General features: G+C 39.6%; 1 protein-coding gene across 1 annotated transcript in view; it reads left to right on the top strand.

Annotated features, from left to right (window-relative positions):
* Positions 1-17461, top strand: part of osbpl8 (oxysterol binding protein-like 8) — a gene marked incomplete in the record, with an annotated part of 87522 nt that overhangs the window by 37773 nt on the left and 32288 nt on the right. The window contains 2 exon segments of the mRNA XM_062443510.1: positions 8969-9005; positions 11271-11447. Of these exon segments, the coding sequence (XP_062299494.1) occupies positions 8969-9005; positions 11271-11447 (214 nt within the window).

Genomic DNA, 17461 nt, shown 5'->3' with positions numbered 1-17461 from the left:
CAACTACCCTGTCACCTCCACACTGTCCCCGAGCCTCCAACCCCCTGCAGGGATGAAATGGAGAATCCTCTGTGTGAGGCCCATGTACCCCCCGCACCAGCTCCCCTGATATGAAGACAGACGTGCTGAAATGCTGCGGTCTGATTAAATTCTGTCTCCGGCCTGCGTGAGGTTGAGTGTCGAGCAGATGCCCCCCACACACACACACACAGCTCGATCATGAAAGATAAAACACAGCCTAGCTAACTATATCCAAAAATCAACATTTCTTAATCTGCTTTCTTCCTGGCCGCCTGTGAGGTGACATCATCAGGTTTCATGTTAGCAGTGGTGAGAGGAGGAGGATGGAAAAATACAAAATCCATCAGGATTGCTCCTGTTTGCTCAAGTTTCGGAATTTGCCCCGTTGCTGCTGAGAATTATCTTATATGGATTTCCTGTTGATTTCCCTTCTGTCCTCCTCCACCGTCAACTGTAGCAGAAGCTCATTACTTTACATTTAACTGTAGCTTAGCACCCATATTTTAGCATTTAATTCTGTCCATATCTTGAGTAATTTGAAGTCACACAGAATTTAGAGTAATCATATTGTTATTTCCATAATCCCTTAAATATAATTGTCTCAAGAATAATGTCCTCTACCATAAACTCCACAGTTCCCAGAGTTCCATTTGTAAACACTGCATTGACTGTCATGGAGGGACAATGAATCACTAAAGTACTGCTTTTTGGTAGTTACTTTAAAGCAGCTTGACAGGTCGGGCATCCTGCTATTTTCTCTTCATCTAGAAAGCACTACTTAAAAAAACCCTGTTAAAGCCATTTGCTGGAAAATGTTTGAATATAAAAAAAAAGAAGAGGATGGACTGGTACATGTCATTCTCTGAATCAGGTCATGACCTTTTTGTAAGCAAATGATGAGATGTTAAAGAAGAAACGTCCAAAATAAGAAGCTGTTTTAGAGGAAGCACTATTGTTCAGCACTTCAGTGATGGTACCATGTTCTCCACACCTGCCCCCCAGCAGAGTGGTTATAAAAGCTTCACTGACTCAACCCATTTTGGATTGTAGTGCGCTGCGAGGCTGTTGCCACTGTGTCCCAGCAGTCATTACACATCCATCACTTCTTGCTCACACCTTAATTTCTGTGAATATGCTTAAAACTGCCTGTAACTTTGTTTTTTAACAGTGAGTAGGAAGGAAATGTGACCTTTTAAGTTCTCACGCCGGTCTTTGTATGCAGTAGACACACTCACTTGAATACTGTTAAGACTAACAGGCAGCTGATAGATTGCCAGATTGTAAGTCCTGCCAACTTAGAAATTTATGAATACATTTGGCACAGCTGCCTCACAGTAAAGGGTATAAACAACCTTGGCTCAGGTCTTACTGTGGACAGTAACTCTAGGTTGTAAATCAACCAGCATATGGGTAGCACCCACCTGTACCTCACAGCTCCCCACCCGCCTACACTGAAGCTTTGCCCGTGCAATCATCTCGTGCTGACAAGATGTGTCAGTTCTATGATGGATAAAGCTACTTTGACACTTACCACATGCTGGCCTGCTATCTGGGTCTTCACATCCATCTAGCGCTGCATGATGAGGATGGTTTAGTATCTGGTGGAAGCAGTGCCATGGTAGTTTGGCAAAGGGAACTTTATATGACCAAGTTGAATTAGTTTCTCTTGGTCTAGGTCTAGGTTGTTTGCCCATAGTAGAAACAAATATACCCTACATCACATTTCTTAATGATATGTTCAGTTTGTTATTCTTCAGCTCAGTTTTCTTTGCATCTTATCTATTTAAACTATTGCTAATATTTTATCTGCACAACTTTATTTCCTTTGAGTTAGATTTTTCCTCTCAGTAGCCCGACATTTCATCATTAGTGCCTTGTATTCTCTGGTGTACATTAGATCGTTTATGCTGCGGTGTTCCATTTGACAGAGTTGACTTTGGAGAACCACCTGAACCCATTTGCCTGGCAACAAAACTTTTGTTTTTCTATCTATCCATGAGTACAACCACTACAGAAAGCCCGAATGAACTAAATTGATCACCTTTACACCGTCTACTTCTTGATTGAGCAAAGGTAGTCGTAGTAATTGAGTGAGCTGTCATTTAAGCTGGATAGTGTTTTATATTTTCTAAAGCTGGTGCCTATACGAAAACCTTTTTGTTCTGGTACTGATATCACAAAGTCATAAGATTTCTGATTAACTTATTTTGCTTATCATTCATGTGTTTGTCTTCAAAACCTTTTCTATCAGGATTAGATATTGTCTTCACACAAACAGGCGCACAAAAATATCTTTCAAGTACGGTACTTTATTGAATAAATTGTATCCCTAGCACAATCAAAAAGTGCTTTCTCATACCCTCGAGTATGAATCCCTCCCTGTTCTTATTCGCCTTGTTTTGATGTCGGTAGTTTTCAATTAGTGATTATCTTCCTGTAGGAAATAACGCCAAATTGAGTTCATGTACTCGCATACAATAATCTTTGAGTAAATGTTGATCACCAGTAATAAGATTAGAATCGGGGTGAAACACTCTTGATCAGGACATTCTCACAGGATGTAGCTTGTATCAGGTTGCTTAATTAAGACAGGCACAGGAGGAGGATGAAACAAGATACTATCGTGTTGAAGTTTCCTGGAAGCTACAGTGTAAGTTGTTTATTTGCAAGCTGTGGGTTTCGGTAGAGAGTATAAGTGCCACATATTGTGGAAAGACGGGTCCTTGAATTATTGTAAAGAACATGAGGTGTTTTTATTATCAGGGAAACGGTTGAAGAAACGTTGTACCTCTTGGAAATGTTTAAACACACAATACATAGAACCACTACAAGAGATGAATCCCATTACTCATGAACCAGTCATTAGCTATAGAGATACAAAGCTCTTAGCCATTGTGAATAAACAGTACTGATTAATCCAGTGTCACAACAGCAGCTGTGAGAACCTCATTATAGTGTGTGTGGTAGGCAGGAGTTTTTCCTATTACCGTAAGTGGCTGTTTCATTTGCTGGCAGGGCACAACCCCAATAAGAACACAATAGCAAGTCACCAGTCTGCATGTTGAGCAGTTAGTAAAGATTGGGATCCAACAATTAAACTTTGAGAAGTTCAGTGGCTTTTTTGTGACACTATTAAATGTCCTCCATTTATCTCCATTTGGAATTTGTAGCATTGCAGCAAAGAGTAGAACATAGACATAGAGACATTTTCAATAATACGAACACCTGATTCCATTTTGCACTTGGTTTTGGCTTTTTTCCCTTTATTTGACAATCAGTGTAGAGAGACAGTAAACAAGGGAGGACAGAAAGGTGTAACATGTAACAAAGGTCCCTTGGCAAGGAATTGAACTGTTGGCGTTGCGATTATACGGTATGCGCCTTACCCTTTAGGCCACCAAGCAGCCCCAAGACTACATCTTCCAAACCCCAAAAATCAGTTTTGTCATCCAGGCTTTAAAATGTTTAAGTCTCAAACCCAAGCCAAGATAACCATGAAACTATGAATGATAACCATTGTTTTGGATTGGATGCTAAGTACTCATGTCACATGACGAGTCGACTGAACTTCATGTATAAAATCGATGGCGCACCCTTTTAAAGATGAATATTTTCATCCTTGTAAACTGTACACAAATGTCCAGGTTAATGCTGCACAAACCAAAGTTGGTGACAAATTATAGATCAATCCAGATAAGAAGAAAAGAAAAGCTTTCATAAAGATCACAAGGGGTCACTGAATGGTTTGAGATTTTGGTGCGACATCAAAACACCAAGTGTGGGAATTTCCTTTAGAAGAACTGTGTTTATTCCTCCAGTAGAGTTGTGAGATTTGGAGAATCTATAATGAGGAGCAGTGAAGCCTTACTGGAGGGTTGTGGTGGTCCAACACCTTACTAAGACACCTTATGTTGGTTTATCCTTTAATTGGTCCACCATCTTTATTGGCAGGGACCTTATGAACCACAGAGAGGAGCTATGAAAACACGATTCACACTTTCCGATGTGTAAAACGAGATAATATACTAAATAAAGCAAAGTGGTAAAGTTTGTAACCAGTCACTACATTTCCAGGAATGTACCTTTGTAATGTTAACCAAAGCAGCTGCCAGTAATGACTCAGCTGTTTAGTAGCAAGGTAGCACATAGAAAATGTGTTTTTCTCTCATCGTCTCCTTCTGCGTCTCTTTTCTTTTATCCTTTCTTCGTCTCCTTAATCTCTAATCTTTTCCCATCACTAGATATATTCACAAGCCAGCATCAGCTTACACAGACTGGGGTGGAGAATTTGTTAGAAAGCACATTACTAATAAATGTGTACCTTGAACACACAGAACAGTTCATGTAGTGTTATAGTTCTTTCAGGTTTTGCTGAATAAATGGCAAAAAGTGCCCTTCAGACACAGAGAAAAAAGGGAAAAAAGGAAAAAAGCTGTTGTTGTTATCTTCCAGTTCCCTGCTTCTAAAGAGAAAGTAGGTCAGAGATATGCTGGGAGTGATGTTTAAACATTATGTAATATGTCATGGCATTTTATCCTGCGTAAGCACTCTTCATCTTTTCAGGGGCAGAGAGAGCATGTTGTGTTTAAGGCACATTTCCTGTACAGTTTTTGAAGCTTTGGAGAAGATGGGGGAAGTTTCTGTTCCAGCGTGCCTTTAAGGACAATAATTAACTGTAAAATTATTAAACGTTTCTATCATGATCATGAATATCTGAGCTGTCATGTTGAAGTAATTAATATAATTTTGTTGTGGGATGACAAATGAGACTAGATGGTGAATTCTTAATGTACTGTTCTAGACTTGCGTAGGTGGGAGTTGTGAGAGAGAATGTGAGGAAACTTTTAATTACCAATTTTCACTTTGACATCTGGCAGCTACTTGGTGTAAAGGCCTGGCATTGAAACTATCAAAATAGTGCATCAAAATGAATTCATGGCTTTGCCTGTAGAGGCTAAGTAAATCCATACAAATATGGTGACCTTTGATTTGTCGCAACCCATCTCAACAACACTGACCTTTGAGGAAACAGGGAGTGACCACATTAAAGAGCTCGCTAACTAGCAAGGAATTAGCAAGCTTACCAGCTTAGATAACTTTTCCCCTTTTCAATAAAACTCTTTATAGAATAACATGACGTACAATCCCAGGAACAAAATGCCCAGAGAGAGTAAATGTCACAGCACAGAGAAACTGCAAAGAGGTTCAGGGAGCTGTCAGGATTTACTAGCGCTAACATGTTAGCAGTTAGCTCACCAGTGAGTAAGCCTTGCAAGTAGTCCTTTTGTCAGCAGGCTTCCTGAACTAAATATTTCACAAAGACATGCTGATGAATTTCAGTGGGCCTATTCTGTTATGACCGGACATTGAAGAGAGTCTCCCACAAAAACTGATCTAACTGAGCAATTTCAAGCCTTTGCCACAAAGGAACTGCTATCTGAAATACACCTGAAAAAGCCCAGATACTGGAAATTGCTTTTTGCACAGAAAAAGACCCACAAAATCAATTCAAAACTATATAAAAGTATCTCCTCCAGTGTCCTTGAGAGTCACATCAGCAGCGCAGCAGGCTTTTGGCTGTGGTCTGAAAGCCAGATACATTGCTCAAAATAAACTTTTTAAATATCTGTTTTGCTGCTGTAACATTGACCTGGACTGAGGCATGTAGGTGTTTGAAATAATTGCAAACAGACTTAAATTTGCAATTTACTTAAATTTATTTTCCATTATGTTTTGGACTTCATTTATTTGGCTTTGGATCTGTCAAAAACCTAAAAACCATTAAAGGCTTTTTAGTGTTTGTTGGAATAGAAATGGAGACACTCAAAATATACAATTTTGTGAAAGAAAAATAGTACTATTAATACTTCCAGGTTCTGCAAATCATAAAACTAATGTTCCTGTGTGAGTCAAACTGTAGGCACTTGTTTGAACCCTTTTTATTGATGAGTCATGTTTTTAGATCTACTTTGCACCCCTGCAGTCGAATCGCCCACATGCCTCCACTGCTTGATTGTCAATTTATAGTCAAGACATCCTTTCAATTGCTACTGTAGGCTCGCCACCTGTCACGATCTAATTGTGTGAATCTCCAGACCTTTTAGAAAGAACTCTCTAGGAATCCTCCCAGCCTTTCAGTCACGAGCTCCTCTAACCTCCGAACCCCCTGCGACTGTAAGTCAGTGTTTCGCAACACTCAGGGAGTGGCCGACGTGTAACAGTGCCGTCTCTTGGAGACAATGAGCTCAGCCAAGATTAAATTAGAAAAACCACTCTGTTGATGCCTCTCCACAAAGCCATGTTAATCGACCTCTGACGCTCAGTGACAGTTTCCTAATCCGTTCGCCTTATTGTTGTAAGCAGCTCTTACAGTCGTCTATCCTCTCAGCCAGTGGCTCTACGGGCTCTAACCAATCAGAACTTGACTTGACTTGATTTTCCTTTCCTGATTAACTGGGCAATATCCAATCAGTAGAATTGTTTTCTCAGACTTTCTTCTTACTGAGAAACCCTGTGGTCGTGTTGGGTCTGATTGAGGATTAGGGAATCCTGGTTGACATTGGTTTTCCACACTACCCACTGTGTCCGTACGGATCACCATCACGCTTCAGTTAGGATTTTGTTAAATGGGCAGTACCATGGAAACCTTTATGAGAGCCACATGTAGGCAATGTGTTGATGTTTAGTGAGTCTGGGAGACGGCTATGAACCTGTGGGAAAGGTTCACTTGCAGGATAGAGGATATTGTTTGGCGGTCTGCTGCTGTGCACAGGAACAGGTGGAGGGAGGTGTTTGTGGTGCCAGGGTTCAACATCTGGCCAAGCAGTGCTCTAGTTGATTCTCTATGGGTGAGACTCGTTTGATCAATGTTTAAATCCATTTGTACAATACTTTAGAACTCTGGATACTGTCGGGGTTGGAGAAAATGAAATTGTGAGATGTCATAAGATTGACAGACATATAATTAAATCGAATAACAAAATAATTAATAATTAGTTCATCATTTAAAGACACAAGAAGAAAACAGAATTATTACAAACAAATCTAATATTCTTTTTATGTTAAGTTTTTAAAATTCTGCTTTAATGAATTTACTAGATTGTTAAATTAACCGATGAACTGACAGAGAATAAATGGCAACTATTTTGAGTATAGCAAAATCCATTGATTTTTAACTACAGTTTCGTTAAGCACAAGATAACATCTTTAAATAGCTTTATTTGTCTCACCTGCAGTTTAAAATGCATCGATACTCATTTTCTGATCCCATAAGAATGTAGCAAATATTTACAGTTGAGAAGCTGAAACTAGGGAATGGATGGCGTTGTTGGTTGGACTTCATGTTTCAGCTCTCACCAATGAATAGTTTTAGTCATTTTTTGAGAAAGACTACCATTCACTTTTTTTTTTAGCATACATATACAAGAATAAATGGAATACCTTGTCATTTTATACAAGTGAAACAAGCAATTAGAAAATGCCATGTTGAGCTGTGGGACATTTTCATGGTCATTTTATCACTATTCTGACAATTTTGTTGACAGAACACTTCACTGAAATAATCTAATTATTCCAATGGCAGCCTCCATCTGATAACGAGACTAGATAATCAGTTAAAGAAATAAACAATAATGTACTGTTCTGTTCCATAGTACAAAAAAACACTACTTGCTGCTTCTTGATCCCTATTAAGGTCATCTCAGTTAAGGGAATTTCCTCAACAAAATTCCTCCATTCTGAACACCCTGCATCCTATCTGTGTCACCATGGTAACATAAACACCTCAGATACCTACAGAAATAAACTATTAAATAAATATTGAAACAAAAACTGATACCACTAAGAACTTTTTCTATTGAAATGAATGTGTGAATAAATGTGATTAATTTACAAGATGTACAGTGTCATTCATTAAGAGAGAGTACTTACAGATTATTATTATTATTATTATTATTATTATTATTATTATTATTATTATTATTATTATTATTATTATTATTATGTGTTCTCTGATAATTATGAATGGTGAACACAGTTAATGCCAGGTCTAGTGCACCATGTCATTGTCACCATGGTCAAAGTTTACACTGCGGTCAGAGCCTCAACTTCTCACCTTTCAGCCTGGTAGACTTCTCTATATTATACCAACAGTAAGTTCTATGAGTGAGGTGCAATGACTGATGGGTAATCTTGCTTGTCAGCTTTGGGCGTACTGAGGAACCACTGTTCAGTTCTTCCCCTAACAGTGTAACAGTAAATAGAGCGTATTGAAACCCTGTGTGTATTTACTGTTATTTACTTTGCTGTTCATAGTGCAAGTGTTTGTGTGCTGTATGATAATGTCACTTCATTCATTCATCTTGTATCACCCAATCCCCTTGTCTTCTCCCCACCACCCCCACCACCTGAGTCTGTTGTGTCCTCTGTTAAACATTGTGGTAAAACTAATGTCTGTTTTTTGCTTTTTGTTTTCTGTCTCTTGTCTCCTCTTTTTATTTTTATTTTTATTTTTTTTGGTTGTCGTCCTGTGTGGCTGCGGCTTCTCCTGCTGTTGCTGATGCTGCCCGCTACTGCCAACCCTGCTGCACGCAAAAAACCCCCACCTCTGCCAACATCTGGTCAACAACACATGGTCGACACCCCCACCTCTCTTTCTCTCTCTCTCTCTCTCTCTCTCTCTCTCTCTCTCTCTCTCTCTCTCTCTCTCTCTCTCTCTCTCTCTCTCTCTCTCTCTCTCTCTCTCTCTCTCTCTCCCTCCCTTTCCCTCTCCCTCTCCCTCTCTCTCTCTGTCTGTCTTCTCCTCCTTTTAATCTTTCCCCAAAACCTCTTTCACACACTTTCACTCTCTTTCATGTTCTCTCTCTAATGTTTCCCCCTGCTATTACTTTTTTGTTTTTCCTTCCTCTTGTACTTTTTTTCCCCTGTCTCCGCTCTTCTCCCCTGCTAGCATCATGCAGAGTTGAGAGAACATCATGCCACCTCCGGTAAGCCAGTGACCTTTCAGAGGAGGGGCTAAGGGCAGTTAACACAGACAGGGGAAGGACCAGGGCTGGTATTAATAGGTAGATGGGAAGGGGGGGGGGACAGTAATTTAGTTATATGACATATCTTCTTATATGTGTTCATTTTTCATTCTGTCATGGTATTTTGTGCATGAAGTGTTACTGTAATTGCCCTGCCAGCACCTTAATTTCTCCAATAATGGTCCTCCCTCGTTAATATCTGTCACAGAGCAGAATATGCCTACAGTTTCTTTGCTTTGGGCTTTTTCTTTCTACTTTTTTGAGTTGTTTAGATTGACTTTCTATCTGTAACACCACTGCCTCCTTAAAAATGCATTTTACAGAACGCCCTGGTAGCCGATAACCTGACGCGCCAGATAGTTTGTTACACAGAATAAACAGAAACTTCCTCCAAAAAATACTCCTCAGGTGATTGGATGAATCATCTTACCTCGCGAGGCAGCTGGATTCACAAGATCACACCAGAATCCTCATGAGATGCTGATTGGTCCAAACCACCAGTGGGTTGGACCTGAAGATGGATTCTCACGTGATCTTGTGAATCCAGCTGCCTCACGAGGTAAGACAGCTGAATGGTTACAGCTGGGGAGCCTTGTCACACGTCATGCGCCTTCTCTCTCCCCTTATGTGCTGTTGCTTCTCCACAATCAGCTGCCCATTAAAGACAAACATGCTCGAAAAATCACATCTTAAAAAAATAAAATATGTTTTTGCTGCCTGTTTTTTCCACTTCAGCAGAGCCTTTAAACTCTTAGTGGCGTCTGTGTGGAAACGGTGTCAGAATAAATATGTTGTGTACACATACACACACGAGAGCAAACATACATGGATGCAGCTGCGTGTCCACAAAAACCTCACTAGCTGAACACATACTGCTATCTGATGTTCTTTTTGCACCTATCTGTATAACCTTCATGCACATATTGTTTTGATCCCTGAGAATGCATGGCAGCAATAGAGGGTTTAAAACATTGACTTATTTTTATTTTTTAAATTAGGATTTAAACATTTTGAGTTGATGGAGCTGCAATTTACATCATAACTTACAAAGTTAATATATTCTTAAAGGAGAAGTGAAACAGCACTCTGTATCTTTGTTACTGAGCATAAAAGTACGTGGTTGCCCATGTCAATTTCTGACAGGAAGCACATAGCCTGGTAGTTTGTAAGTGTAACAGTGAGTTGACAGATGTGCCTGAGATCCTCATATCAGCATTTTAAGTTCAACACATTAAAAAGCTCTGGATAAAAACCTTCAGTTTTCAAGATTGTGAAACAACTGGTTTTCCCAGTCTGTGAAGCAAGCTGCTACAGCGCAGAGTTATCAGCAGCTGACTCACCAACAGTTTGTCATTATTATCATAACTGGCCAACTGTGCAGCTGTTATAATGCCACTATTGAATGCCAAAATAATGTTTGAATGATGTTGAGCAATGTCAACTATACTATATTATATAAGTACTTATATGTGGGTGATTTTTTTTCTATACAACAGTAAACAGGTTTAAGTAGAATGTAAACATTGTACAGTTATGTTACAGTTATATTGATGAAGAAACACAGCTGGGGTAATATAGAGAAAGGCCAACATTTAAGAAATGCATCACAGATATTAAGAAGGACTCTAAACTTCTGCTGACTCACACATTTGCTCCCTAAGAGAGAAAAAAGTCAATAGTTGTTTAAAGAAAACAGTAAAAAAATCAATAAACTCTATTGTCGCTTTTAAGCTAAATCTCATCTCAGCTCACTGTTGTCATACATAACTGTGAGCTGAGATTTATTGAATATGGGAGGCTGTTAGGCACTGTAACATAATCAGAGAGTATCTCTTCAAACAAAGATATATGTTGTTTTTAAATTCAAATATTTATTTAGCCTCCCCGTCAGCTAAAATGAGCTCCCGTTGCTAAGCGATTACATGCCTGCTTGCATCATTAACGCCAGGTAAACAAGGTGGAGGAGGGTTCAGGAGAACAAGTGCACACACTGAGGTTATAAGCTCTTCTTTTTCCAATCACAACACATGCATGGAAACAAACATTATATAAGTCATCATCAAAATATGTTATGAAACAGGAGGTTGCACCTAGCAGATGCTCCACAAGAGGGCTGTCTGTAGATGCTCTGATCTGTCTGTCATGTCCTTTCTTTTTCATCCATGTAATTTTCTCCATCTCTCTCTCTGTGTGTGTGTGTGTGTGTGTGTGTGTGTGTGTGTATAGCTGCTGTAGTGTGCGGGGATGACACCGTCCTTCTGACCCCAGGCAGGATGAGCCAGCGTCAGGTGAAGGAGCGAGACAAAGAGAGGGAGAAGGAGAAGGAGGCAGGCCTCCAAACGCCCAACAGGGAGCACGTAGCCAGCCCCTCCACCCTCAGCCCAGGGGTCAGCTACACCCACGGTAAGATCGGGACTCCCTTTTTGATAGCTACAGTTTACCCTCCCACTTTACAGACTTTCCAAACAGGACTTTAATGTGATGCGACTAAGAAACCACCCATGAAACTCTCAATTAGAAAATGACTGCAAATTCACAGAGAGTGACTGGGGACTTTAACTGTCTTTATTTCAGACAGGCCATTATTGGAGACAGGCCTGCATAGCTCATTTAAATGTTTAATAAGTGCAGTTAATCATATTTATAAGTGTTAAGAAGTCTTTCAGAAGTCTCTTGTTTTCTCACAGGCTTTCATTCGCCCTGTTAATTAGCTGCTGTTTGCAGATTATACGAAACTCTCTTTTTGTTACAGTAAATACAGCTTAATGTATATTCCCACAGCACAAAAACCCAATTATACCACACATAGTACTACTTATTATACCTAGTAAATATTTAAAATGGTCTGTACTTTGCTGTTCTTTCTCTTTCTGCCAATGTTTCACATAAAAGTGAACCAACAGCTTCTACACACATAATCCCCTTTCTATATAAAATTGCATACATGGCACATTAATACAGGATTCAATTTGTAAATGAAATCAGTTTGAAGATTTTAATGAAGCCCTTCACATGTTGTACTAAAAGAATGACTAGTTGTATGTGATGAAGCTGAAGGCAGGACTCCTTCTTCTTCTTCTTCTACTTCTGCATTAATTGTACCAGGAAAACACATGAATATTGATTTGTTGCTGAATAATCAAAAAGGCTGCCTCATAACAAAAAGGTCACAGATTCACAGTTTTATATCTCACTGGAAATGAGCACACCACATCCTCATTAAATGTACAACATGATGCATTAACCACATGCATAAAATGAATATATTATAGAGGAGGACACACACTTTCAGTATCCACCCATGAACTCTAAACAACCTCTTTCATCCTGCTTCCTGTGTTTTTCTTTTTTTTATGCATTTGAAGGTGTGAGATAACTCTTGGAGACAGCTGGTAGTATTTTTAGCCCTGAAGGACAGCTGCTGGTCGTAGGGCCGCAGCGTTTACCTTTCCTTGACACTTGTGGTAGACAAACAGCGACTCGTACACTCTTCAGTGGTTTTCAACCTGCCTGTCTGTACCGTCTGGTACGTTGTCGCAGTCAGGATGTAGGATGATAACATTTATATTTTCCCTTTCCGTGCCGATTCTGTGATTTATTTTAAATGGGTGTTGATGTAAAATTGATGTATTCCAATTATCCAATTATTAGAAAAGTTATAATAGCTTGTAAACCAGCATGTGTACTTTGTGATACATTATAAATACCAGAACAGTTTAGCTTCTTATATAAAAAAAAAAGAAAGAATATTAAGTGATGCATCATTCCACTGTCGGTGCTGTATAAAAGCCTGGTATCCTATCTCTGCTCGAGGCCATCAGAATGAGGTTGCTTGACCCTTATTAAGGACTACTAATAGTCACAATACTGGAGGTCTTCAGCCCAAAGATGTGGAACCAATCAAGCAGAGGATGTATTTATATGCAGAATTTAGCTCAAGGGTAGATTTAATCAGGGTCTTACATCACCCCCTCATAATGTTGTGCTGTGGTGTTGTGTTGCAGCGCCCTCTTGTGGATTTTCTGCTGTGGTTAGTGAACCGCTTGTGTCAGGGAAAGATTTTGATGTGCGTCCCCTCAACATCTGTCTGTTCATGTAGTCAGGTCAAAAATGGGGGATTTAATAAAGATAGATTTTTTAAATTGTATTTTGTGAGCAGATGGAGGGAATTTGAGATTAGAAAACCTCAGAATAGTGGTTTATTATTTACATACACAATACAACATGTCCATATGGAAAATAAATAACTGTAGTAGTAGTACTAGAATTTCTGGTTTTATACTAATTGCAATATTGAACATTTCATAATGACTCTTTACACTACTTACATAGTCTGTTGAATCCATTAAGCTGTGAAGGAAGAGAGAATGTTTGTCTTTGTCTCTGTTCTTTGATTAATTTGTAAGAATGTTGCAGCCTTGACTGGATGTAAAATACACAAACACAACCTAGTTATCTTCGTTACATAATTTAAAATGTATGATTCAAATGCTTCAGTGTAAGATTTTACAAGTGATTGCACATCATGTTTGGATTAGATCTGGTATTGTTTTATTGCCCCGAGAAATGTAGAATCTGTTTCTATTAATACATGTGTTCTATCAGTTCAGTGTATATTTATATTCATTTTAGTGGATGTAAACCCACTTCTGCCACAAGAGGGAGTCAGCATCACAGTGCAGCACTATCCCTCTTCACTGGTTCACACATAACATACTGCAGAGCATACACTATAGACTGATCCTGACATGGTTGGTTCGAGGTTATGCTCACATTTTGTAAATTACTTCCTTTCACTTCTATAATCACTGTAATAGCTTCAACAAAAGCTCAATCGACTTCACTGCGTCAATCCTCAGGACAAAGAACTGTACCAGACTTCTACTTGAATGTGTAGTTATGTGTATTCATCATGCTGAGGCTTTGTACATAGTCATCATAGTTGAGGACCTCCTTGGAGCAGTTTTTCTGCGTCCATCCTGCAGTATATTCTGTACAGCATGACAACACAAGTATAATGTCTATTGTCTGTCCAGAAACCTCTGTTTTATCATAACTGCATCAGTCTAGTACCAGTATGTAAGAGAGCATTATTGGATTGTGACCCATGACTCCCCCAAAGCCCAAAATGGGTATCCATGGCAACACATTTGAGCTCAGCTTGCCCTTGGTCTTGCGTCAAAGTAATGACGGTGTCTGCTTTGATTTTTCTCTGGACCAGCGTTTAAAAAGCCTGTGATTATGTTCCCTTTCTTTGCATGCTACAGTCTGACTGAACGGTTCTATGCTGCATTTCTAACATGTTCACAGTCACATGGTGATGACTCTTGCAGCGACAGTTATTTATGAATTTTAGAGGAGGGTTGTCGGAGTGGTGTGAAGATTCACAGCTTGAGGTGTAAAGATAGATAGCTAACTTGTTTTCATAACTCACTTTGCTAACTCGATGTTGCTCAGTAGACGACAGAGATGATTTCTTACCATTCTTAAAAGATCCGTTGATACATGATTTAGTTTGATTGCACCCAGTGAGTGAAGGACCGCCCCTCTTGACTGACCAGTGTACTTCATTTACATACACAAGTAATCAGTCACAGATGCCATTAATCTTGCCAAAACTCTTTTCCACACTGTCAAATGTCCCCTCTAACCATTTAAAAGCAGGATCTGACATAATTACTATTAAATGTTGCTGTAAAAGTAAATTGGCTGCATAAAACAAATGGTGAAGATTGTGTACTCCTCACTCTCATTAAATTAGCTGTAATTTAAATTAGTTTAAATAATAACTAACTGCTATAAATAAGTAATTGGGTATTACTTGAGTATGGTGGTTTATTATTGTTGCGTACACACTCATAAGGGCGGTTTTCCATGTACCCATTCTCAATTTGAAACAACTGGAAAGCTGTAAATACACATTATCTATACTTACTGTGGATTCAATGAATGCGTAATGTGACCGCAGCTTCCCATCAGCCCCTCCCAGAGTTTTAGTCCCTTTCAGCTCATTGTTTTGGTTTTCTGGTGTGCAGCTTCACTATTCTGTTGGAATCTAGCTGCTTTCATCAGAGTCGTTTCCAGCGGTAAACCAACTGTACACTACCTGCTCACCACTAAACAGCACACACAGACAAAGTTCCTCACTAAAAGCTGAACATAGTGGAGCTTTCAGCAGTAAGAACCAAATCTTTTTGTCAGGAGCTGGTGGAGACCAAACCAGAGCTAAAAGAGAGAGAATGTTCGATAGCTGACAGTAGGGAGACAACAGGGAGGGGGAGATGGAGAATGATACGCAACACATTTGTATAGCTGCAGCAAATTGTCAAATAATCAGTTAGTTGCAGATGAATTTTTCTGTTCATGGAGTATTTTGATAATCAATTCATTGTTCTAATACATGATAAAAATGTCTTAGTTTTCTTAATCATCTGTGAAACTAAATTAAGTATGTTAACTAAGTATATTTTTGGTTTTGGACTGTTGGTTCCTTAAAGAAAATGAACTATGTTGTGATTTTCAGATCCATTATTACTTTGGGTTTGCTCTTAAAATAATTCTAGTGGTTCTTTTTGTTTGTTTGTTTGTTTGTTTTTGGGGATTTGGTGAAGTGTTTTTTTTTAGTTGTTGAAGTTGCAGTCGTTGCAAAATGATTTTGGTTTATTATTAATTCATGATTCAGACTCCATTTAAAACGTGTTTGGTGTTTATGGATTATTTAGTTAAATCTGAGTTTTCTTGCGTCGTCGCATATGTACAGACAAAAACATGGTGTCTATGGTTTGGCTGCTGAGCGAACCTTTTTTTTCTTTGTGACTCACCGAGGACAAAAATAAACCCCCGAGGCTGTTTGACTAGTCTTCTTAAAACAGCTTTGAAGCCGTTCTCGCTTTAACTGCCTTTGCGTGACTTGTTGCCCTTTCCAGATGAACAGAAAGTATACCTGTGCTCAAGATGGGGTATAAGAAAAGTGCAAAGAGATTAAAAAGAAAGAAATAGAGGGCAGATGCAGAAATGAAGAAAATATACAGAAAGGAAGGGAGTTGAGTGGAGGAAAGAGACTGAAAGCAAGGGAGTGTAAGAGTGAGAGAGCAGGTAGGGTCAGCATGGATTTAAGCTCAGCTTCAGGGATTATGCCCTGTCAGACGGGGTTAACAACACGGGAGGGGGCTGGTCTTATCTGCACCCTCAGCCACTTGCAATCCACCATCCCTTCTTCCGCCTGCACGCTCATCCAATGAGTGGCTGAGGCCTGAATCCTAAGAGGGACAAGGCTCGACAATGTAGATATGTACCGCAGATGATCGAGAACCTGTGGAAGTAAAGGAGGACGGGACGACGTGATGGAGAATATCCTGGCCTCAGGGCCTTGGATTTGCTTGGATGGCCGACGGCTTGTCTGGACTGACGCTATCGGGATCTAAAGCAGGATTGGTGTGAGCATGATTCGGGAGATTAGACTGCTGTCAGCACCTCAAGGCACTTTTTTTTAACCTGAAGTAACGGAAGGTACAGTATAAAGTAGTAGCAAGTGACGTGGTAGTGCTTGTTAGTATTTCAGCTTGACGTCTCCTTTGTCCTAGTTCTACCTGCTCACATGAAATTCACCCTTCGGCGATGTCTGACATAGTGGCTTTCTTCAGCGCAGCTTTCCTACGTGTGTATTTTGGCTCTTACGAGGACAGAAGGAATATCACACCACCTTAAAATGGCTTTCACTTGCTAAAGTTGTCATGCGGAGAGAAGCGTTTTTTTCGAAATGCCTGACTGATCTTCCAGTCAGCAGATGAGAAGGATACAGTAGGAGATGCCCGTTGGACAGCATTCAAAAAGCCTCTTTGTTTCAAAGCTAATCCCAGGCTTACAGGGTCTCCTTGTAGCCTTTATGTAAGACTAGAGATGCTTGTCTACATGTGACCTGCTGTCTGAAGTGTATATTACCTGCACTGCATGGTATCAGATGAATTATAGCTTGTGGGTTTGTGTGTCAGTTTCAGTTATTTTGCCTGATTATATAATCATTCTCAGGTGGTGACGTTTTGGTTCTAATCAGTGTTGTCTAACTAGTCAAGTACATCCTACAAAAGTTTTTGACTTGCCTGCAAAATCTGTGGTCCCCAGTCCAAAGTAAATCTTTAAGAACAAGTCATAAATGTTTAAATAAAGGCTTAGTCATTTTCCAAAACAGTGGGACGCTAGAATTGCTAGAAAATATTACTCTAACTGGAGGAAATTCTTCATTTTCTGGGGACAGTCTTCAGCCGCAGAGTTGGTACACTTTGTTGGCTATGCTGAGGCAAAGGAAACTACAGTGCCCATGTTGATGGTAATGAAGGAACATGTCTGTACAACCATGGCCGTGGCGCATTGACACGTTTTTAATGGTTATCCACCAACGATCGAGCTCCATAGCACAG

Source organism: Scomber scombrus, chromosome 22 (genome assembly GCF_963691925.1).
Source record: "Scomber scombrus chromosome 22, fScoSco1.1, whole genome shotgun sequence".
NCBI lineage: Eukaryota > Metazoa > Chordata > Actinopteri > Scombriformes > Scombridae > Scomber > Scomber scombrus.
This window is presented reverse-complemented; position numbering and strand designations above follow the sequence as displayed.